The following is a 25355-nucleotide window of genomic DNA, read 5'->3' as shown; positions in this document are numbered from 1 at the left end:
TCTGGCTCACATGAAGCGTTAAATTCAACTCAAAGCAGCAGCAAAAGAGCCTTTGGGTTGGCTGTAAATTTGCATAAAAGGGATTTTCCACGTACACTTCAATTTCAGAAAAATCTAGCTCTGCATATTTTAATCTGGTTTCTGTTGATGCCTTTGGGTTTTTGTATCTTATGCTGTTGCCCAAAGCTCAGAAACATGGAAAATGTCTTTAGAAAGCTGTGGCAAATATGTGCTGCATATGTCAAAAACTATACTTTAAATATTATATTCATAGTTATGGATTTAAAAAACGTATTTGACACAGTAAAAACCTTTCACCAAATGGGTTTTAATTGATTTAGGTTTAACCAATGTCCTTGCTACTGTTTATTTTTTATTTTTGGGATAAATTATTAACATCTATTTTAAAGATGCATTGTGCAGTTCAAATAAGTAATATTAAAGCCTTTTTTACATCATGCATGCTCCAGCAATGCCCACATGAGTACAAAGAGCCCACAAAGAGTTTATTCGAGCGCATGTACTCACACTCGCAAGATGCACAAGCTTGACATAGAGGTTGCAGTTACGCTTTAGGCCAGAAGTGGCAGTCGTGAGTAAAAAAGTGACAAACTCCACAAAATCTCTTTAAATGATGGTTCAGTAAGAAGACATCCTTCTTAAAATTTTAGGGTAATTCACATATTATTGTCATCATGAAAAAAGGAGAGAACAGATAAAATTGGAAGTAAATGTCCTGGATGTTTAAAAAAAACAACAACTAAATGTCTATACAGCAGCTGTGCTTTTTAAAAGTACAATTTGTGTTGACTGAGATTCTTTTACAAACTCGGGACGTTGTACAAAACGTTATAAATCCTTTTCAACCTATAAGTGGATATTCTTCAAAACATCCAAAAGTGAATTCATTTAAAGTAAACTTTGGTGCGAAGCAGACCTTACCCTCATGCCTAGTTCGATGTTCTCCCCTCCATAGACTTCCATACCAGGATCCAGCAGACCAATCTCTCCAAAGTATTCACGATCTACCACAAAAGAGCAGCCAATCATTGCTGGGGTTCTGGAAGAGAGAGATGACAGAATAATTTTAGTAAAATGATCAGATACATACTTTTGGGACAGTATTGGAACAATGAGGTTGATTCCTTTTGATTTTGCTGTAGACTTTAAAAGAGATTAAAAAATAAAACTTTTGTTTGAATCCACCCATTTTTTATTTGAACAACGCCATTAGAACATGTCCCATTACACAGATTATTCAATCAATGAATAGCACTTTGCATTCTCAGTTCTAGTTTCAGTTTCAAAAGAATGACCATAATAGCATGGATTATTCAATCAATACAATTTTCAGTTTCAAAAAAGAGAGTTTACTGTATGTAAAAACAAGCAATTGTGAAGCTAAAATAAGATTTGAAGATGATTTGAGAAAAACCCTGACAAGATGGTAAATTAGCCAGAGCTCGAACCAAATATTGGCCGTAACCAATACTGTACAACCATTTAGAACGGTGACTCCAACCTTTTTGAATCTGAATCTTTAGTAGCCTACTGATTATGCGATTAGTCTATCAGTTTGTTAAACACTTCTGAAAAACAAATGAGCTCAAATTAGCATAAAGTTATTATTACAAGCTATTATTAAAGGATAACTCAACAGGAAGTCAGACTCTTGCTCTACCCGTCACTAAGATTTGAAATTGGCGCTCACGGTCAACGGCTCAACGGTGTTGCCTGGAGGACCGTTGGGCTGCGAATGGGGAGAGGGTTGGGCGTGGTCTGGCTGTGATTGACAAAAGCAACTTGCTAAGAAGTCATTTAAGGAGGCGCGTACGAGAATGAGCCGTTGGGTGGCGGGGGCGACTACGTCGTGTGGAACAAGTGACGTAGTATGTATTGTCACGTGTAATGAGAGGACAAACAGCCAAATTGAGTTGATCCAAGTGCTACCTGAAGATGGCGCCAAATACACGATTTTTGCCGCAAATTCAAGCTTTCAACAAGCATGCACTAAAATGTCAAAGTAATGACAGCATTTGGAGACACCAGTTTATACAGCTAATCAGCAAAAAAAAAAAGTTGATTTGGTGTTGAGTTATCCTTTAATAATAAAGGATATTCATTTGTCAGACACTGATTATTTTTATGATTTTTCACAGTAAGTAGGAAACATCATACAAATATGCATATATTATAAATCTCTACCAGTGTTCACATTTTCAAATGATTACTTCAACATTCCTAGAAAATCACAATGTCTCATCAATGGTAAGCTATTTTTAGAACAGAACAGAACTTATGTGGTTCATGGGGGCTGCATGGGCACCATATTGGTGACCCCTGGAAGAAAGACACCAGCAATGTACAAGAGGTAGAACAGGTCTTTCTTCCAAATAGGGTTCTCTGTATTGAAACAGATTTTTTTTTCCCACAGGAAGCTTTAGTTTTACAGTTCTAGAGGGGTTTTCAGAGTTTTTCAGAGGCATATGGTTCTGGTTAGAACTTCAAAAAGAACCCTTTTGGACTCTTACTTCTAAGAACGTATGCCTACTATATTCTTGAACAAACGGAGATGGGCAAGCATATAGGTCAAGGAACTTTTTTTTATTTTTTATTTCACTTCAGAAGGAGTATTTAATCAGTGGAGCCAACTGAAAAAACATCTTGTGACATCTCTGTCCCATTCTGGTGTTCACGTGCATGATTGCACTTTTAAATGTAGCTCAATCTGAAAACGACCTCAGGTCGGCATGCACAACAAATATTGGAGAGTATTCTTCGCAAAAGTGGGGTAACCCACTCCAGCAACAGTCCCTAGGCTTCTTTTATACCACTATTATCTGCCAGGTCCCATCTCAAGTGCTTTGGGACAAAGACCCATAAAAAGCACTCTATTCATCCAGGGTACTCAACAGTTTTTTTTTTCTTTTCTAAAGTGGCTTGCTGTATTTTTCTTTCTGGAAAGATGCCCTGAAGTTTGTCATATAGAGTAGCACATACCCACACACGCACACGCGCACACACTAATTTTAGAGGACTAACTTGACTGCTAATTCAGTCATGAACCAGAAGAAGCCCCATTGGTCATGCTTTATGATTAATTGACTGCACATTAAGCAGGTTCAGTGAAGCATGTGCTGTGAATCACAAAGAGAAAGGTGCTTGTACTTTTGAATATTCATTAAGATTCTGGCAGCACAAGGTTTGGGCATCGGGAATCGAGTGGAACATTCCAGTTCTCTCGAAATAAATCAGATTTTAAAATGTGGGTGCAAAATTTTGATGTTGAGTTTGCCGTGCGGAAGAAACCGCCAAACACGAACAAAGAACGGCCAATAGGATACTACTCAGCGGTGATCAAGAGTCTGACTGAATTTTATGAAATAAATAAAATAAATACATGTATCAGAAAGGCCGGTTTTCTGCTTGGTACAGCAGGTTATTAAATAATATCAAAGGAGGTTGTACTTCAATAATGATGAAACATCTCCCCATACACAGCATATAGTTAATAGTGTGCTCTCGCTCTTTCTGTGCTACCTCGAACATTCACTGTTAGAGTTTTAAGTACAATTGCTCTCAGATGGCTGACAAGTCTTCCTTTACTTGATTTGTTCAACAGTTGGCTATAGTTTGAAATGCCCAAGACAGCCATCTACCAATCTCAAGTCAAACAACATGGACACAAACTTGGTAGTCAAGTTGAGGCTTCCAATTAATCTATGCAATGTGAGAACTTGATCCTAAACTTTAAATTTACGCAGATGTAGCGGGGTGCAGAATGCAGTTTGGCGCTACACATTTAATTTTTATGGGTTTTTATTTTATTCTCAGCAACAGGGTTAGCTTTCACTAGGTACGCTGGCATGACGACCGGGACCTTTCCCCGCTGGGCCTGGGGTTTGGGGGTGCCGTCCGTCTCCCAGTGCTCCCCTTCCGCCCCCAGTGTTCCGCCCCACCATGCGGCTGGAGGTGGGGAGGACGCGGGTGCCCTTGCCGCTCTGCTGTCTGGTCCCCGGGGTTTGGGGGGCTGGCGGGGGTGGGGGGATCTGGGTGGCTTTGGGGGTCTGGGGGTTTAGGAGCCTGGGGGCGGGTGCGGGATTGGGGACCAGGGGCTGTGGGCCGGTGAGGTGCCTGGTGGGCCTGCCGTGCCCCGTTCTGCTGCGTTGGGCTTGGGGCGTGGGCCGTGTTGGGGTGGGGGACGCTCCTGGCTCCTGGGTTTGCTCTTCGGCCGGTGGCCCCTGCCGGGCCCGCGGGTTTCCACAGCACGGCTCAACCCAATGGCTGTTTGCGCCAACCATTCTTGCCTCCAAAAGATTCAACCGGAAAAAGTGAGTATGGATTTGTAAACCTCCTCCACGCTGCTCTTGATGTGGCTGTCCCTGCTAGAGGTTTGTGTCCATCAGCTAGAGAAGAATAGTTTGATAAGCGTAAATGTGACAGCCACACCTAATAGCATAAGTTATAGTCAAGCGGCCTGCTAGCAACAAAGCCTGTTTAGATGAATAACAGATTCACCACTTCAGCTAGTTCCATGAAAGCTCAGTCTTAAGGCTCCCCACACCTTAGCCATAGGTGACTCCAAAACTTTCAACTATTGTACTGCGTATGCATGGGCCAAACCACATTATTTCTCACACACATACAGGGTTTATGGGTGGGCTGCATGTTTGTGGCGGATTGGAATTTACTCATCTGCGCTGATTCCAGGCCCAGATAGATCACCAAATGATCCCCGAGCACAAGCTCCTGCTGCTGCTCACCGCTCCGTCAGTGGATGGGTCAAATGCGGACAAGGAATTTAACCCCACTTAATTAAGGTTTTAATGCATCACACCCTTACTTCATTTAATTTACTTAATGCATACATTGACGTTCTGGTAAGTTGGAAGCTATGTGGACCAGATCGCGGGGTTGAAGAAGACAAAATAACATGCTCTCATGCTAGCCAAAACTAATTATTCATTTGTAATGAAAGTAAGACTAAATAGTTAGTTGACAGAGTAGTGATGCTCACCAATAGCAGCTTACTTCCAGCAGCTCCCCATTTTCAGCTAATGATGTTAGGCAATTTTTCACTTCAAAAATATAACTTATTAAGGAAGAGATTTAAGGCGCTTTGCCTCAGGTCTGGTTAAACCCTTCCAATAGTGGGACTAATACAGGCACTGAGTGATATCCCCAAGTGTGTTACACTCTCACACCTTGAGGACGTATCCCTTAACCCTTGAAGACTCACACAATTTGTAAGTATGGCAAAATAGATAACATTCTTGCTCGACCCAAGAGCTGTTTTATTTGAATGTTACAGTTGACGTGCATATGGCTCGCAAAATGTTACCACAACATTCACTTATTTCATCCACTGGCACCAATGAAATCTTAAATACTGTTAAATATTGCTGTAAAACACAAATATTGTGTGCTTTATATACTGTATTTTTATTACTTGGCACCGGCCAGCTTTCTTTCCCTCACCAAAACCAGAAAACGGGCATGTGCAGTGGAGTATATTCACGTCATAGACGCTTATGGCGAACATCTGTGTATTGATTAAGATACAAAAACAATTCAAACACTTTCTATCCATTCACATGGACATTTATCTTAGTTTGCTCCAGGTTGTTGTTGACCAAAGGATATGTCTTAGACATAATCATCAGAATAATTCTGAGCATGCAGTTTTATACTTCTTTGTAATCTCTTTCTGTCTTTGGTGTGAAAACGGCCAGAAAGGGCGCTGATAACGATCTTAGACTGGCCACCCAGCTTCTAGTGTTGATGGGAAGAAACCTTGTGGAACAAGTGGGTGAATGATTTCCAATAGAAATCCACACAGCTGAAACACTTTCCCCTTGAGGCAATCTGGCCATGAGCGCAAACTGCCAATTGAGAAACATGGACCAGCCTTGCTATGCCCCCAGCTCTTGTCTTATCTGACTCAGGTACAAATGTTGAAGTAAAATAGCATTGCCATAAACAACCCCCACGCTTCCATGCAATAGGTCAGGTATGGAACAACCAATGAATTATATAACAATAACCATGAATCGATTATTTTAATATCTCCTTTTCCCATAAATTCGTAAGAAAATAGAATTTTAAAGACATTTTATATTTATTTATAATCTTATTTACTGATACACATGAATTTAAAAGTATTTTTCATACATTTATGAAAGACCTGACTTTAAGTCAATTCAGAATTGTTTTAATTTATATTTATAATTATCTAATTTGAATTATGAAAATATTTTCATCTCATCCTTGCTGATGTCAATGTTTGTGTAACACTTAAGTGATTATAACACAATTATAACACATGATATTTTCATTAATAAACTTTTAAACAGTTACTGCCTCTGCAAAATTTAATTTGGAATTTAATATTTGTGGAGTTTTTATCATGTCCTTGACATTAAGAAGAATTGATGTTCCATTATTAATCGATATCAGATTGAAGTAAAGTGAATCGAAAAAACTATTGAATCGAATTGAACTCTAGTAAATTGAAATCTAATCGATTGAAGAAATTAGAATTGATACCCAGCCCTAGTATTGACAGGTTTCTTTTGGTCACTTTATTTAGCTGCATGAGCGTGGGAGTGCACAAAAGTCATAAACACAATAATTGAAAACACTTCTTCGGTGCCAAGTAAAGGTGTTGATCAAACCAGATGATTACCTTATTTTTTGCACAGACATTAATCTTAACAGTTTGTAGTGCATATCATTAGATCTTGCAGGTTTGTATTTAATCTCCTCATGAGCAGCACTATTAGAGGACACCGTGGCATTAAGCATCAGCCTTTTTGCATGTTTATACCTAAGCAAGAGAGCCTCAGCCAACAATAGAAGGAATACAATCAAAATGACCTTATTTCTACGCCCCCTGTACCAATGAGTTCAGAATTAACTCTGAACCTAAAAAGAAATTAGAACCTAACAGCTTTGACCTTCTATTCTGCAGAACATTGAGCACCAAATTGTGACTGACAGATTCATTGTACTGTATAAACTTAACAATCAACCGTTGACTGTAACTCCACAGCATACACACAACATATGGTTCATATTTTTTCCAAGTAAATGTGTCTATCAATAAAGTTTTGAACTTCTAATGTAGTCTTGTAAGATTTATTTGTACTGTATTTGCTCCAACTGTCCCAAAACGGTGATGCTGTTATCAAAATTCCAAGTAATCCTTAAATAAAGGATATCAGTAATTAAGTTAAACAGGACTTTACAAACTAGGTCTCTGCGTTTGTCAGGAAAGGTTCACCCAGGTTCGTGTGGTCAGGGGAGGTATGGGAGGTACCTTTACCGCGCTTGTTTCATTTGTACACGGTGACATTTAATGATTGAAAGCATCATGTGTATTCTAGTTGTGCATCTCTGGGTTCGAGGATACTTATACCTCTGCTGGGCCTCCACGTCGATAATGGTTCTGCCATGCTGCCATGGTAACCAAGGCATGTCATATTGTTATGGGAGTGAGTGGCGGGGCGCATGTGCATAAATCACAAGATTGACCTAGATTATCTTGATACTGTTCATAAAATGTCGATCTTCACCTCTATCTTTTATCTTGACAAAATTATGGCACCAATGTTTTGTTTTTTTAAGGAAATTGTACTTAAAAAGAATAGATATTAACTTCTGTGAGGGAGGTTTTAATCTAATTATGAGCAAGATTAAACAAAAGCTACTTTATTGATTTCCAGAAGACATTGTGCCAAGGAGAAAAAACACACACGCACACACTGTGGTGCAAATTCAGACATTGTGAATCCCCCACCCCCCCCCCCCCCCCCGATTGCTCAATAAATAATGAATGAATCGTTACAACAAACTACAGACATATTCTTCAATTATAGAAAAAAATATACATAATAAAATACTTGATACTCTGAATGCAGCTGACTTTTTATATAACTTTACAAATTAGTTTTATTTCCATTCATCTCTTTACACTCAGAAAGTCATGAGAGCTTTTTTATGTAATGTGTTTGACTATTATTGCAGATTCAATTTTATTGCAATTAAAAGCATAGGTGCTGTTTTTGAGTCTATCAAATTCAATCAATTATTTTTTTTTTTTACAAAGAAGACATGAGCAATTAAAAGATTATACCTCAATGTGATCCCAACTGGCTCTTGGATGCCACCTAAGTGCATGAATGATGCAGCATCGCTGCGACCGTGTGATTTTGCATACAAAAATATTTATCATGGTAATGAGACAGCTTTCAATGATGTTATTTATTTGTGCGTTTGGGTGGCACATCATTCCAAAGAGGACCTTAGTTTGATGACATGAAAAAGTCCCCAACTGCAGTTATCCATATTTCATCAAACATCCTCATGCATTATGGATGCTGTTCACTTGCGGAAGTGCTCACCTGATAGGGGCCGTTTCATCGCCCTTGTCCAGCCACTCCTGTGGAGGGATGATGTACATACACCACAGACCCCAATTGTAGCCGTGGGCGGCGTTGGCATACTGCTGCACCTCAAAGGTGTTGTATTTGATGTTGTCTATAGCAGGCAGAATGATGCGGGTGTGATCCTCTTTCATTCGGGTTAGAATAGGTTCAGCCCTTTGGAGAAAGAAAAGGAAAGACAAGAATCACAGATTAATTCATAAATCAATGCTGCTTTTGTCAACAATAATGAGACTTCTCAATTACATTTTTTTTTTTTTAAAGATGTTCATTGTGTCAAGGCTGTGGCCTTCACACGTCATTCCTATACTTTAAACGTATTAATATTCCGTCCATTTTTTGGCATCTCTCTACTTCCACATAATTCATCCCATTCTTGTCATTCAAATTTTAACATATTCCAAGTATTAATGCCATACTAGGTTCCATTTTTTGTATTCCAAATATCCACGCCTTACCCACAATTCCCAGTTTTGTACCCTAATTTCCCCTATTCATTCCTTATGGCAGATTCAACATTTCACATTTTTATCATTTCAAAGTGACATTCAAAACATTCAACTGTTTCATTTCACTTAAGGGATGATTATTAGTCCATTCCTTACTTGACACTTCACACTTCACACTCTACCTCTTTTTGTTTTTTCTGCTATAAATAATTTCTTCATTTATTCACCGATTCAAACTGTTTCAACTTTCAACTGTTCAGATCTTGCCAGGCCATCCTGCAGCATTCCATGCTATTCAATATCATTCCAAATCATTACAGTTTTTATTCAGCCTCACAGCCTTCACACGCAATTTCTACAGAAATGGCATTTTCTACAGAAATGGCATTTTCTAGTTCACTGTAAAGTACTAGGCAAAACACAGAATGTTTCTTGCTTCAGTTGAATGAGAACATTTATCTAAACATTTGCTATTTACACATCCGATCAGAAATTATATGTAACTAACTAGCGATTAGCTACATAACATTTCTGATTGGATGCGTATTTAGCACTCCCAAACAAACTCTTCACTCAAAACTAGGGAGGGACAAGTACCGATATCAGGTATCAGCATCGGTGCCGATACCAGCCTTATTTTAAGGTATCGGTACTCATGACGGTGGCCGATATCAGTATCAGCCGCCCTCTAGTGGTTGTTTTACAATCAGGAACTAGAAAATTAGAGGAATAGAATATTGCCATTAATTTCATGCAATTTTAAGGAAAAATACTATATTGACATTTATAGGTCTTTCTTTAAAATTTTTTTTTTTTTTTTTTTTTTTACTGGTATCACTATCGATGTCTTCTCAAGAGTTGAGTATCGGTATCAATATCAGTCAGTGGTATCCAACGTCCCTACTCAAAACCATATATTTTGCCATTTATGTTATACTTTGCCATTATCTTAAAGCTTTAGTAAGATGGTAGAATTATTATTTTTTCTTCAATAGCATTTATTATACATCTTTTATATTACCCAAAACAATGTCAAACTTTTGTATTTTCTCACACATTTCACTTTATTATGTAAGAAGAGGTGGGCCCATTTTATTCTTGTACATCTGTGAATGAAATAACTGATATGCGTGATAAATTAAAGTTTATATCAAGAAGGGATCAGCAGTGATGCTGAATCCACAAAATGATGCTGAGAGCATTTCCACACAGATGTCATCTCGTATTTCATTCTTTGCTGGCATTAATTCTGCTCAGTTCACCGCCGTGATACAGACTGTCAACCTGGTGTCATTTAACATCCAAAACAACTGCCAGATTCATTTCTCTTGACTGTTGATAATGCGAAGGTCTTGCAAAATGGATTTTCCGCAGTTCAACAAATAAAATCAGGCTTTGAATGGCTTGCACATGAAAATAAATGCCAAGATTATCCCAGCTTGAGACCTGATGAGAGGCAAGAGCAAGTTCTCCTCAAGAAAAACGAGAAGCTTACTTTGCTTCCAGGAAAACAAGTTGCACTTTTTCTTTTCCTAGAAAAGACCTTCTTCAAATCTCATCACACTATTCACCTGAATGGTTTTGCTCCTACTTGACGCAATTATTGTTAAAGAAATAAAGATATGGTGATCGTTTTAAAACAGGTTTGAAGAACTGCAAAAATGTAGAAAATGAACGAAGGATGTTTTCACCTGCTAACTTCTGAGGCATTTCAAATGTCAATAGATTTTGTTAAAGTTTGTCACTGAGTCATACGTCACAAATAGCGGCCCTATAAGTTACAAAGAAGGCTGAAATGTGGCCCGATGAATGAACATTTAAGTGAATCAATCTGTTTGCTTCCGCAAAACTTAAATGAGATGATGACTGTCCGTCCGTCCATATACTGGATGTTGCCCTCATTTACGCATGTTTTGCAGCAATTAAGCTAATGAAAAAAAAATCATTGATTGTTGACGGATTTCTATTGATGAGGCAAAGGGCTCATCTTCCTCGGTATTTGTGCTAAATACCAAATCAGAGCCTTGGCTGAAAAAGAATCACAGTGAAATCACTGCCAATGTTACATTTAGGACACTCTTTCTCATGTTCAGAGATAATATCCAGCATATCTTCAAAGCCAGTCCTAATACACTCAGCTTGTCATGTGATATACTTCTAAATTTATAAAAGGAGGCTGCAATTATACCGTGATAAATGTGTCTCTGAAGGATACTCCCACACTTCTAGTTTCTCTGGATCTTTCCGCCCACTGCCTCTGTTCACCCTGATTCTTGTGCGCTCTCGCCTCATCTGCTTCTCTTCAGTGGGACCCATTTGTCTACCCCACTACTTTTATCTTGAGGCTAGTGCTCTTAGAGTATCAATGGAGCAGACAGTAGAACACAATCACATATGCTATGATGCTATGAAAAAGCTATTCCAAATAGACAGTTTAATTGAAATGGTAAAAAAACGATATTGTTATCAAAACTGCCTCATCTCCCCTTCGACAAACGATAGCAATCATTTTTCAACCAATAGGTTCCACTGTGACATTAATACAATTTATTTTATGATTTGAAATTGTACACATTGTAAAATGTAAAAATGACTATGAAGACAACAGGCTAGACACAAAGTGTCCTTTTACAAGTTGCTGAAGATACAAGAAGACCCTGTGCCAAATGAAGAATACCTTTCAAACTTTAATCCATCTCACATTGCTGACGGGTCAGATGTGTACACTTGTATTCATCTTCCACCCTGCTTGAGAACCTAAAACAGTCCCTGAGCCAAGAAGCAACTTCCCGACCACTAGAAGAACCCATGAGGATGTAACGTAAGATGCGCTGTGGAAATGAGGACAGGCATGCTTTGAATAGAGGAGTCTGCATGTGTCATTCCACTCCTTTATCTGCTGTCTCATCTGTACAGCAATGAGAGGCTTATTCATCCACGTCAGGCAAAATCACACTGAGAGCCATATTACAAAAGAATTGAATCCCTTTCAGCAATGAATAATCAGACATTGTGAAAACACGCCAACACCTGTGGTTGCTTCTCCTCTCACCATTCAATTCCATTTCATGTGCCGCTTCAAACTAATGGACAAGTCCTACTGTACATATTGTCTCCTCAAGGAAAATAGATATAGGTCTATTTGTAGTGGTAGAATGATAATATCTTGTCAGCAAAGATCTCCGACCTACATATAAAACACAGATTATGCAAACTCCACACAGGAAGTGCCAAAATCCAAACCCAGAACCTCTTGACTGTGACGCAGATGTTTTATAACCACATACATCACATAGTACAACATATTGGCTCACTCTGAAATCAAGAATTAGCAGATAGCTACAGTAGACAAACGAAGACATGAATTTAAATGAGGTCACAAATACTCCGCTCTTTCCCTCCCCAAAGAAATTGTGGAGTGTGAGGTTCCGCACATTCTACTATAAAGGGAAAATAGGTGCAGTCAGAGTAAAAGAGTCAGGGCTCTTCGTACTCATCTGGGCATTCATTTTTTAAACAGCACAATGCACATTTAAAAGCAAAAAAATGTAATAAAAACAAAACAAAACAAAACACATTTAAAGTGCAATGTAGGGAGAATTTTATCTTATTTTTGTATTGTAGTTTCGGAACAGTACCTGTGAAAAAAAAAAGTGTGTATTCAAGGAGAGGAAAAATCCAGACATAACAATGTATGGGCAAAAAATGTTTTGTTATTTAAGTATTTTCTATCTACCGATGAAGTCCAATGTCCTGGATTTTAACTATTGAATAATAAATAAAAAAGGAAACATAAAAGCACTAAGTTATAGATCATGAAAATTAATTGAGAATTACCATTTTGATGATGTCAATGCAGGGAACCAGGCATGTAGGCCTAAATGAAAAATGTAATTTAATTAAGAACAAAAAAGCAAGGTACTTCATTCAAAACTGATAATCCAAAAGTTCCATACAAATAAGGGGATATATGACTTGACTTGAGACAGCAAAAAAACACTGCTGACAAGGACATGACATGTATAATGAACCAATATAGTCTGAAAGAAAGCAGAGCATTTATGCTGCATTCGAGTATGGTCGTTTTTTTCCCAGTTCCGACCTAAAAGCATTCAGGGCAAAAGTAAACAACCAAAATGGCGGATAGTAAACGGACTGCTTTTTTATAGTGATAAATTATTTTTTATTTTGGTCCTCGAAACACATTTTGACCTCCAGAAAACTTGCCTTCTCACAATTTTGCTTCATGTATTGTTTTAATGTTACTTCATAAGCATTCCATACAGTTCAGTCGTTCACTGTATGATTTCATGCAGAGAGATAGCGGCATACTGTCACGTACATTGTGCTACATGAAGTCATGTTGAATATTTATGAATGAAGAAAGCTATCTATTTTTATATTCGAGTAAGTTGTGTTTTACCATTCACGGTCTGTGTTTCCAAAGGGGTCGCCATTGTAGAGTAATGTCACATTTTAGTCTGTCTTTCGACTTCGCAAGTGGATTTTCCAAGTTTCCCGTACACACTTCCTGGTTTGAACTCGGAAAAGTCCGACCGTCCTCGAATGCAACATAAATACAGACAAACAGACGAGACGAGAGACACCTGGACAGACACTTGTGGCTGAGGGAGCTGAATGGATGACACAAGGAACCGAGTTGACAAGCACTGGTGGAAACAATAAAACTTGACGACAGACACCAAGGACACAAGGAAAACATTTCAACTAAGGCCCCGTCCACACGAAAGCCAGTTTCAATGTATCCTCACAAGTTTCTTACCGTTTAGGCCGTTCGTCCACACGATGGTGCGGTTTTGGAGCTTGAAACCGAGCTCCAGAGTGGAAAGATTTCAAAACGAGCCCCACACGCGTCCGTCTGGACACCATATGCAGGATTCTCCTCCAGTGATGATGTAATGGTCGCAGCTCGATGACGACGCATTGTCGCAGATTTTTGACGTATGCAACAATTCTCGCATGACTGCGCGCGAACTGTCAGTCTGTTAACAACAATGGTTGGATAGCCGTGTCGTAGTCGTTTTGCACAGCATCCTTAGCTTGCTTATGCTTTTGCAGCAAAATATTTTGCTTCTTTATTCCCACGTTCAACAAGCGGTGTTGTACTTGAATCATTGTCACGTCTCCTGTGTTTGTCTTTTTCATGTTGTTGTGATACATGCAAAGCCATTTTTGTTCTGTAGATTGCAATGAATTTAGAAAAAAAAGTGTTCGCCCGTCTTCTTCAATGATTCTTCTTCTACGCTTTCCGTTAACTCCCTGTGACTGCGCTACAGCGCCACTCCAGACTTGGCATATACATTACAGCCGTTAAACGTCCTCAGCGTCTTCTTTTGGACACACACAAGTCTTGAAATGCTTCTGTGTGTATGAGATTTGTTTGAGGAACGAAGCCGGCTTTGCTTCCGTCTGGACGGGGCCAAACCCAAATCAACAAAACAGATCATGACACCAAAATATGAGGTTTTGCACATCATTAATCCTTATAATTTTCTTCTGCCTGGCAGGTTCATCAGTATCAGACTGCATATTCACTGTGGCTCTCCTGGCAACACAAAGACCATGATTCAAAGAACTTTAAAGTATGAAAGCAGAATATTAATGAAGTGTCCGTTTTTTTTCTATTGTAGGTTGGTGACACATGAAAGACTCTTTCAGCAGTGTTACGTTCCATTCCATTAGGTTTCTATATTCGCTGAAGATGTGGCTGATAAAATCAAGAATCTCAATGTTTTTGTTTTACATCTTCGCAAAATGTATAAACACTGATATAGTGTGTGTGCTTGGCAATTTTATAGGATACTACAGCACTACATGTGCTTGCCTTTTGCACAGACAGTGCAGGTTCAATTCCATGCCAGTGCCACAATACCCAGCCACTGCCCAGTTCAAAGCATGGATTATTTCATTTCTTTGTTTTTAATGGGTGGGTTGCATCAGGAAAGCTGTTCGGTGCAAAGACAAAGAAATCAACGGGGTGACGCTTTGTGGCATCCCCCTGATCTGACGAGCAGAAATTGCAACAACTACAACACTACACGGGATATAAGTACAGTCGAGAGTTTCGTACGTGTACAAGAGACATACTGTAATAATTCAAGTATGCATTTGCTAAATATATATCTATAACATAGTGGAGGCATGTTTACTTTTTACAATAAAGATTTCCACCAATACCAGAGCACACAATGCAGTATTGAAGATTTATAGGTAAATGTAGGGAAAAAAGAAAAGAAAGATAGATAGAAAATAAACTATTGCATCCACAGCACAACAACATTCACCCAGCAGGGAATGGATGCCACGTTGCTAATGATTAATCATTAATAACCTGAAATTGCAACTGTGCAGAGGTTTGAATAAACGATAAATAACAATTTCCCGGGGTCTCTTCTGCAGTAATGGGGTTCAGGAGTGACAGACACAAGGTCCAAATCACAACACACTCCTATTTCCTCCCATTAATGTGGTTTATTTGACAAATAAAGCAAATAAGGAAGTTCACTTCTGTCAAGAGGGGCAGATTGATACAATTTCAGTGTTTACTTTAACTAATACACAACTGAATCATGGCAGACTGTGGTAAACTATACCCACATATTTACAATATACTCACCCAAGAACACATTTTAAATATTTATTGTGAAGAAAAAAAATAAAATTAGAACCTCACATATATACAGTACAGTGAACTGCAAATGCAATGCAATGGTTTTTCCTTCCATTTTTCATGAGCTGTACTCAAAGATTGAACACTTTTCTTTTGGTGGAAGGTCATTTCTTTTAAAATATGGATAAAAGTCAGATGTGGTCCTTTTTCTTTTCTTTTTTATTCCCATTGGAAGCCTATTAAGAGTTTAAACTCATGACTCCATGTATATTTTAGTTATATTTCATTTGCGTTGAAATGACTACTGACGTCCAGTCTACTGGTGTTTCAATGTTTGTCTCTTTCTCCTTTGCAAATGTCAAAAGAGTCATAAAGAGTCCTCATGTTACAGTTATACGCTAACAGTATCAAATAATATTCATTTCAATTCATGATGTTATAAATAAACATTCCCGGATGCACGTTTAGCCACTAACTGTATTCACAGCAAGTAAAAACAACTTTTCTTATTTCTGAAATGTGTGCAGTGGAAAATAAGCCATATTTAGTAACCTGGTGAAACCTGTCACTTCTCATAGACCAAGAAGGCAAAAGGGTCTTTAAAAACAAACAGGTGCCCAAATGTATTACATACCCAATGCAGTTATGTCATCTCAACCAGTAATGTAAACAACAGGCAGCATTTCAACTGCAAATACACAGCAAATCACAGGGAACACCATACCAATGAATCAAAACAGTGCAGCTGCAAGTTGGCAGCATTTTTGCTGGCTCAATATGCACAGACAACGTGCACAAGGTCATTGATGGAGACTCACAACATAGAGGAACCATCCATCTTACTAATCACTGGATGTGTCATGGTGAATAATCATATTATGATAAATAGTTGACGCCTTCCAATGTAACAAATAGGTTGTGGAGATAGAGGGTGAAATAAAGGAGATGCAAAAAATGCTTGCGCTTAGATGGCAGATTATGTAAATTCAGACATTTACATGAGCACACAAAGCGGCACAAGTTCATGTCTTGAAAAAACATCTCCTGCTTTGGTGTATCCTCTCACCCTTTACCCATTTACTTAAGCTAAAATAACAAGAATTTTGCATAGACTTCAACAAATATTACATTTTAAAGAGCTACCTTGTAAAAAAAAAAAAAAAAAAAGCCTACGCAGCCTGGCGTGTAAAACAAAAGCTGCGCGAGGGCCCAGCACGAGATGACAAGTAGGGAACATGTACAAGGTGAATGGCACATCTATTTTAGAAACAACAGCAGATGGTGAACAGATGAAGGCCACAGGGGAATCAATTCATTTAGGTAATACTCTCATGTACTGATACAAATTTTATACTGAGTCCTGTTTGATTGATGGGCAACTGGCTGGATCCCTCTCAATGACCTTCATGCATTGCGTTATGTTCAAGCTATGAAAATATAGAGACTTCCAAAGTCTGAGAGGCCCGACACATGATGAGGGGGAAAAAAACTATCACAGGAATAACAGTTGTGAACGTACCGTGCATAGTGTGCAGTCACACAGTACATTCAACACGTCACACATGAACCGATTTCAGTCATGAAAATTTCCAGGCTAGATGGGAAGTCTCGCTAGACCTCTCAAGATTAAACGTGACTTCAGTGTAAACAAACGTGGCGGACCAGTGGCGATAGTTTGTGCTTTGTTTTCAGTAGGAAGAAAACAACATAAAAACAAAAGCCGTTGGTCAAAGGAGTGGGGACAGCGCAAACCATGACTGTTTTGACTTTGTAATTCCCACCATTTTTTCTTGCCGCCTCTCTTTCTGATTGGCTGCGCTTCACTTTCAATTCGCTGCGTGCTTATTTGATGTGAGCTAATGGTGCTTACGGGATTAGCTTTTGATAACATTCATTCCTCCGTGTTATAATAGTTGGATAATAATACACCAACTACTTGACTGCTCCATCATTATAGCTGGAACAGGCTGGATGGTGTTTCTCAGCACCCAGAGATGAACAAAATACCAAATATGACACTTAATGCATAGTATAAAGATTTAACCCTTAAATACAATGTATCTGACATCAAGATCCCAAGCTCTACAAGGCCATTTCCATCATCTGTTAAAACAAAATTGCATCTCATGAACTTTTCAACTGTAGGGCACGAGATGTCTACACTGATTGGAAAATCAATACTCACTTTTTCAGGGCTCAAGTTTGAACTAATTCTTGTCATCTTGGTTGGCTTTGAACTGAAATGAAATACAGTATATTCATCCTCATTTTGAGGATGATGCATGCAGTTGTTATTAAAAACTAAACTCCCCATGATAATGATCATTTCAATATTTATAATTTTATATTGTTGTGTAACATATTGTTTAGGAGCTATGCAGACTATATGAAGATTAAAATTCATTTAATTTGATGTCAATTCAAAATACAGTTTTTCCAGTACAGGCGAGAAGCCAGCACTGCTGAAAATATCATATTGTGACTCTACAAAATGATATGCACGAACCGCAATGAATACTTTATGAGTCATTCAATGGAGAAGAAAGGATATAAATTCAGAGGCAAATTGTGTCTGTCGGGTTATAAGAGGTTAGCATTGGGGGGGATTGCAGGTAATGAGAGGACTTCTGAACAAAAAGAGTGCATCAACTTACAAATACCTGTTTCAAATTGAGGTTGTACATTCAATAAATAAAGGTTTCCAGGTTCATGTAGACTATCTACAATATGTCAAGTAAGCTTGAAAAGCCACCACACACACCACTGAGACTTACCTTTACATTATTCTAGTCTGTCAAGCAAAATGCTTCAGTTCACGTTCAGATATTTCAGTGAAACTTACACCTGTATGACAAAAGCTTCATCTTCCTAAAATAAATATATATTGAAAAGTTTGACTTTGTCAAAATGTCTGATCTTGAAACAATCCATAAACAAGTGCTGTCTATTTTATACACACTATTGCTTGGACAAATGTTTTGCTGGTTAACGTATGCAGCAGTTCGACATTGGACTGAGAGTCCCATATGCAATTTCACAGCTCAAAAATATCCCCACAGCTTTGAGCAAAATAATGTAAAAAGGATACATGTGAGTGCCATCCTTAATTACATCCGCTGCCACCTTTCAGTATTTGGCCCTCTTCCTTCTCCTGTGCATTCCTTGGTGAGTTTCATTTAATGTGCCTTTTCAGCCTATATTCTAACTAAACTTGCTGCAGAAAGGAAACATGTATTTGATAGCATTGAATCATTACTGATAAGGTCAGGCAGTCGACTAAAGTGCATATTTCCGTGATACTACTAATTTTAGATGACATATTTCTCTACGGAAAAGATAAAAAAGGAGACACAGGTCAGAGAAGACACAGGTCGACCTTTGCCCGGTTTGTGTTAAACATGACCTTCTCTTACCAGCCAATGTTGAACTCGACGTGGGCATCAAAGAAGCCAACAACAGGAGCTGTGGCTGCGTTCCAGCCGTGTATCCTCGCTCGGATCAGACCCTCCCGTTTGCTGTTCCTCACTATCTTGACCAGGCCAGGGTAACGTTTGTTCACATACTGATCCAAGTTGAATTTCAGCTCCACTGTAAAAGGGCACATTAGACAGTTCATTAAAGTGACATGCAAAGACAGTTGTAAGCAATCGAGTGCATCCGACATACAAAGGTTAGGTTGTCAAGCATTTAAAATATCCTAATAATCCTATTTATTGCTGAGCCTGAGTACAGTAAATGATTTTATTGTTGAACGCTTTCCTTTTTTACCTTCATGAAAAAATGGAAGTTAGGTCTCACACTGCATGTTTCGTTAAAGGTAGTCAAATAACCAAAGAAAACACGTTTACTGCGGTAGTCTGGAAGTAAAGGCGTGTTTGCGTGAGTTCTTTATTCTGTCACAATCTGACGTTAAAGAGGAGTGTTCAAATATTTTCACGCGCAGTTCATGAAAGACTTACAAGGAAATTAAAACAATGCAGCAATGTAATTATACTGTATACTGGTAGCTGCATAAAATCTGTATTTACTGCTTTGCTCTCTGTACAGAAATGTCGATTCAAGTCCCCAGTTAGTATGACTCAGAAATGTGTTTCAATCAGTGAAACTTTTGAGTGAAAATACTTATCGGAATCAAATTCATGAGGTGATTTGTTGCCTTCACTTGTTGTCCGGGTGCTGCATTGCAAGTATGTGAGGGTCCACTGTATAAAATACATTATGTAATAATTACTGCAAGAAAAGGTACCGTGTGTAACGCAAGCAAATATAGCACTGGCCTTCTTCCACAAAGGGAGAATTATGGAGCTTAGAATATGATTTGGAAACATAGTGAATATAAAAAATAAAAATAAACATTCATCAACACATGAATACATAGTACAAATGTTCATGGAGCATTATCTTTTTTTTTGTTTATGACAAGAGAATTATGGTAGAACTTGTAGCAAGAATCGATGGTGATTATTTGGTATACTATGTTTTGGACTATTTATAATCTCACTTGCACACCACCCACCGTAAAGAACATCAGATTGCATTCAGTTTTTTAACATGTTTACATCCCTCATATTTCTGCAGATTTTTAATATATATATTAATATATATATATATAATATTTTTTCATGGTACAAAGCCGAAGAAGTGACATTTTAACAGAATGAAAGGTAGTCATTGTGCATCTTAAATAACAGTATAAATGTACTGTTCCCTCAAAATATAGCCATTAATAGCTACTTGACCCCTGTCAACAAAAGTGAGTACACCCCTAAGTGAAAATGCCCAAAGTGTTAATATTTCATGGCCACCATTATTTCCCAGCATTTATAGGTAGTAATTGATATAATGATTTTGTGCAGAACATTTGGATAAGATTGTCATAGTATGTTTTAGACATTAAACTTTTTGTCACAATGTAAAAAAAAAAAAAAACTTTAAAAAAAACTCTTCTCGTCATAAAAGCTTCAGTTTTTTGCTGCATTCTAGTGTGTTTTTCAGATTGAAGGAGACATAACTTTAACTATTCCAATTCACTGTGTAAAGAAGTGTGCACTTTTTGAAACTGTTCAATTTAAATGGTTGACAGAAGCAGAAAAAATACTTTTGACTGACGCAATGCAAATTTTTAGAAGGACTGGAATGATTCCGACATTTAACAGCACATGCTAATCAGATTTTCACTTTATGAATAGCCTTTAATTTGTTAGTTTGTTAAGGAATGTAAGTTTGCGGGCCTCATTAAGTTTTTGCTGTAATGGTGAGTCACATTAATTGGAGTCATTCTACCGCACACACTCACACACAAGCGCGCACACACGCACACGTTCAGCCAAAGTGCAACTCATCAATAGATGAGGATAATGTCACATGCTGTCCAAACTAACTAATGTGTTGTGTAGACATGCTAGGAAAACATGTCTTGTGTGTGATTTATTATACACTTTTCAATTCAATATGAGGAGAGGAATATGTCATTCAGAAATGGTGACGAGGCCGAGCTTGCTTATTTGTCTTGCTTCAGGTCAGACAGTCACTGAAAAATATCAATAACTGCGAGTCAAACATGACAACAGCAATAAACTTTACATACATGAGAAGATCGAAAGGCTTGTTTGATTTATAAATTCCTTATTTTATTATTTTTTTTTAACTAAGGGACAGTGTGTGTTAAAATATGACTACAGTTTCAGCATTTGAGTGCTTTCCGTGTGGTTCAAACAACTGCATATGCTGATCACATCCTAAAGAAGCTGTTTTCCTTTGATCATTTCATATACACTTTAGATTAATGCTGTGGTTTAAAATACGGTAATAAAATAAATAAATAAAAATTATGTGTGATTGTTTAATTAATTCTGGACAAGCAAATTGTTAACTTCATTAAATACTTTAAAAATTTTAAAGTCCTATTTTTTTTTCTTGTTCCTCATTTATGAGTAACAATAATTGTGATTGTTTTAGTAAATAAACATCATCCTCTAAAATGGGTTGTTAAGAGGTTTGTCTCATTTCACAAATGTCATTGAATGAGTGTTAAATACATTTGCAGTTTTATTGACATCTTCAATCGCATATTCAAGTAGATTTTCTGTCAGGGAAGGACTGTACCTAAGGACTTTGACTATGACTATGCCTAACCGACTTCCACAGTGGGCAAACAAGATGAATAATCTTCCTTCTGGCACAGTTAAATGTATTAACTTTTTGTCCAAAGACACCAGTCAGAAAGAAAACAAAATTTGACACTTGGCTTCAAACCATCACGTCATCAATTCGTTGTTTTACTAGTTATTGTGGCATAACCAGGAAGCTCGCTTAACCTGTTTTTCAGAATTGGTCACATGATATTCTGCATGTGGATAACGGATAAAAAAAATAAGTGGTTTCTTGTGAAATTTGGCTTAGTTGAAAAAGGCAGCTTCAAAACGTGAAATAGTAGTAAACAATACTTTAATTATAGACTTCACAGTAGAATGAAAAGAATGAGTCTAGTTTGGACTATTTAAAATTGTAAAGTGTAAACAAAAGCAAAGATTACATTAAAGTATTGTGAGGATTTAATGAGGACATGTGTGTACTTCTGTTGCTTATATATATTTTTGAGACCCACAGATTGGAGGATGTTCTACGTGTGCCTTTTAGTTGAACTTATATTTTTAGGTTTCTCTTTACTCTGCCAACCTGAAAGAGGTTGACCGTGTTGAGTGAAGAGTGCCCTGGTGCCGTGTTCCTCCCACTCTCAACACTAAAGCCTTTGTGATGTGGAGTTGAGCATCATGACCTGATGTATCACACAACATAAGACTTTGTTCTCATCACCATGGAAACAGTAGAAAATAGATTGCAAAGGGATGAGACTTGTCCGATCATTTTTACATTCTGTTTTCGTACCCGTAGACTGAATTCAGTCCCAGGGGTTCACACACAGGATAATGGTCAGAGCTCATAATTCTATTTACAGGTATACATACACGGTCTGTAAGTGTTACATGTTAATGTATTACTGGTCAAAGGGTAAAGGATTTTTTTTTTTTTTTTATGTCACATGTGGTTCATTTTTGGAAATCTGGTATTCTGAGGTCTGAATCTGGCCTCGATGACATGCTTATTGTTTATTTGTATCCCCAATAGCTGCCACATTGACAACAGCTGCTCTTGCTGTGTCACAGGTTGGTGAGTGGTGGAGTGGGGGGAAAGCCAGGGGGTCCCAAGGGCAGGGAAGGCTTCAAACAATAACAGAGAAACCACATGGCAAAAACTCCAAAACTCAAAAATACTATGGAGACTTGTAGGGGCAAGAGCACAAGAGCATGGGGATTGATGCAATACAATAGTTGATGACCAGAGAAAGACTGAACGGACCGCGGGGAACTAAATACTCACAGACTAACAATAGAGATTTAATGAGTAACAAGACAAGTGAGCAGATAAGAGGAAGTAACTCACAAACACAGGTGAACCAAAAGGGAACCGAAACAACCTATGAATAAAAATTGGATATCTTGAGTGTAAGCAAGCAGATCAGGGGTCCAACACCGAGGGTCCAACATCGAGACTAACACTGAACAGTGAGTTGACATACACTGAGAGGGGAAACTCTGTGTTTTCGGTCCCAGGATTTGAGGTAGTTATATCAATGCAGAGTAGTTTTCACCTGGCGTTGCCACTACACTAAAAAGACCACATCGATGGAGCCCTGATTCGTCGAGTCACGATGGCAACGGGGAAGCGCAGAGCGTGGCGCCGCCCTCTGCTTACGTGTTTTTTTTTTTTCCCCTCTCAACAGAAAATCTTAATGCGATCATATGGCGACATAACATGTTTTAGAAAAAAAGTGCAACAGCGCAGAGGCTCCCCATAGAGGAAGGCAGAGTAGGAGAACGTTGCTGCTTGGGTCAATGCGTAAATTTAAATGTAGTCCTTTGCAATCACAATAATATTACAGGGGAAACCTGTGGAATGGTAACTCATTAATTCATTTTGTTTAGGTGCAATCCTACGGGGGAGAAGCACACTTGACTTAAGATGAAATATCCATCCATCCATTTTCTTATGAATTCATTTTCCATAGTCAACCTCATCCTGTTTTTATTTAGTCAGCTTTTAGTCGACTGTAAATCTAGCATTTTAGTCGTAATTTTAGTCCAAGAAAACAATTGTATTCATCTAGTTTTAGTCAACAAAAACTGCCAACATTTTAGTCTCGTTTTAGTCAGGACAATCATTTTACCCCTGTATTTTTTGTTGTTGTCAGCAGATAATGTTGAACATTTCGGATCTAAAACTATTCCACGTAAAATTTTCTCCGATTTTTAATGAAAAACAACTTCACACACAATTACAGTCGCTTCTATGGCTCAATGCTACGAGCTATAACTATAATTTACTTCTCACGTGAATTCACCTCCTGTCTGTCCAATTTTTTTGTGCATGTTGCACTCTCTAGCTGCAGATTTCAAAGGGGGCTTGTCACTGTGTGTCACATGACAGTATCATTGTGACAGATTAGCAGGATTTTACTAAATACAATTTTGTCTCGTCTTTGTTCATGAACTAAAATGTCCATATATTTTAGTCCATTTTTTATTATTTGAAGTACATTTTTGTCTCGCCAAAAATGAATACTGATTTTGTCCCAGTTATTTACTCTAGTCTAGTCTAGTTTTCTTTCCGGTGAAAAATGTGTGTAGATGAAAATATTTTGTTTAGTTTTCGTTAATGAAATTAACACTACAGATCTGTTACAGTCTTTCATTACAAACTGGGTGTCATTGAATGCTGCAATTACGAGGCCAGAAGTATTTGATCGAAACAAAAGTGTAGATGCATTTATGGCACAATATGGCATTCATCACTCATCAGGTAGAGATTACTGGCATTTTGTATAGACTCTGAAGGCCTCTATTTGGAAGGCGGGCCCACCCTCTGATTGGCTGTGGTCCAGATATTTGCTTGCGTGCGCTGTGGTCAGATAAGGCTCAGACCAGAAATACTATTGGAGATTGACACAGGAGCAAAGCGGGAGGAGCTAGAGCAGCGGTTGTTAACCTGGGTTTGATGCAACCTCAGAGGTTCGGTGAGTCAGGCCCCGTCCAGACGGAAGCAAAGCCGGCTTCGTTCCTCAAACAAATCTCGTACACACAGAAGCATGTCATGACTTGCCTGTGTCCAAAAGAAGACGCTGAGGACTTTTAACGGCTGTAATGTATATGCCAAGTCTGGATTGGCGCTGTAGCGCAGCCACAGGGAGTTAACGGAAAGCGTAGAAGAAGAATCAGCAAAGAAGACGAACCCTTTTTTTTTTTTACTTTATTACAATCTACAGAACAAACATGGCTTTGCATGTATCACAACAACATGAAAAAGACGAACAGAAGAAGTGACAATGGCGGGTGATTCAAGTACAACAACACTTGTTGAACGTGGGAATAAAGAAGCAAAATATTTTGCTGTAAAAGCATAAGCAAGCTAAAGAGGCTGCGCAAAACGACTACGGCACGGCTATCCGCCATTGTTGTTGACAGACTGACGGTTCGCGCACAGACACGCGAGAATTGCCGCACACGTCATCACTGGAGGAGTATCCTGCATATGGTGTCCAGACGGACGCGTACAGGGCACGTATTGAAATCGTCCCACTCTGGAGCCCGGTTTCAAAAGTGATCGGTTTCAAGCTCCGAAACTGCGCCGTCATGTGGACGAACAGCTTAAATGGTAAGAAACTTGCGAGGATACATTGAAACTGGCTTTCGTGTGGACGGGCCTCAGTCTCAGTGTTTCAGTGGAGGTCAAGACACACACCCGAGTGGCCATCATTGGCTGCAGGTGATCACC

The 25355-nt window shown here is 38.4% G+C and overlaps 1 protein-coding gene across 2 annotated transcripts in view; it reads right to left on the bottom strand.

Annotated features, from left to right (window-relative positions):
- Window positions 1-25355, bottom strand: part of galnt9 (polypeptide N-acetylgalactosaminyltransferase 9) — a 72031-nt gene that overhangs the window by 26227 nt on the left and 20449 nt on the right. Inside the window, exons 4-6 of one of the 2 annotated variants that reach the window (XM_077562300.1) lie at window positions 18938-19112; window positions 8403-8600; window positions 943-1060 (exon numbers count right to left, since the gene is read on the bottom strand). In XM_077562300.1, the coding sequence (XP_077418426.1) occupies window positions 943-1060; window positions 8403-8600; window positions 18938-19112 (491 nt within the window). Of the gene's footprint in view, window positions 1-942; window positions 1061-8402; window positions 8601-12730; window positions 12812-18937; window positions 19113-25355 lie in introns of those variants that run through there. The other variant, XM_077562301.1, reaches the window with a different exon arrangement.

Source organism: Vanacampus margaritifer, chromosome 3, assembly GCF_051991255.1.
Source record: "Vanacampus margaritifer isolate UIUO_Vmar chromosome 3, RoL_Vmar_1.0, whole genome shotgun sequence".
Taxonomy (NCBI): Eukaryota; Metazoa; Chordata; class Actinopteri; order Syngnathiformes; family Syngnathidae; genus Vanacampus; species Vanacampus margaritifer.
Note: the sequence above shows the minus strand (reverse complement) of the source record. Positions and strands in the feature narration are given on the sequence as shown.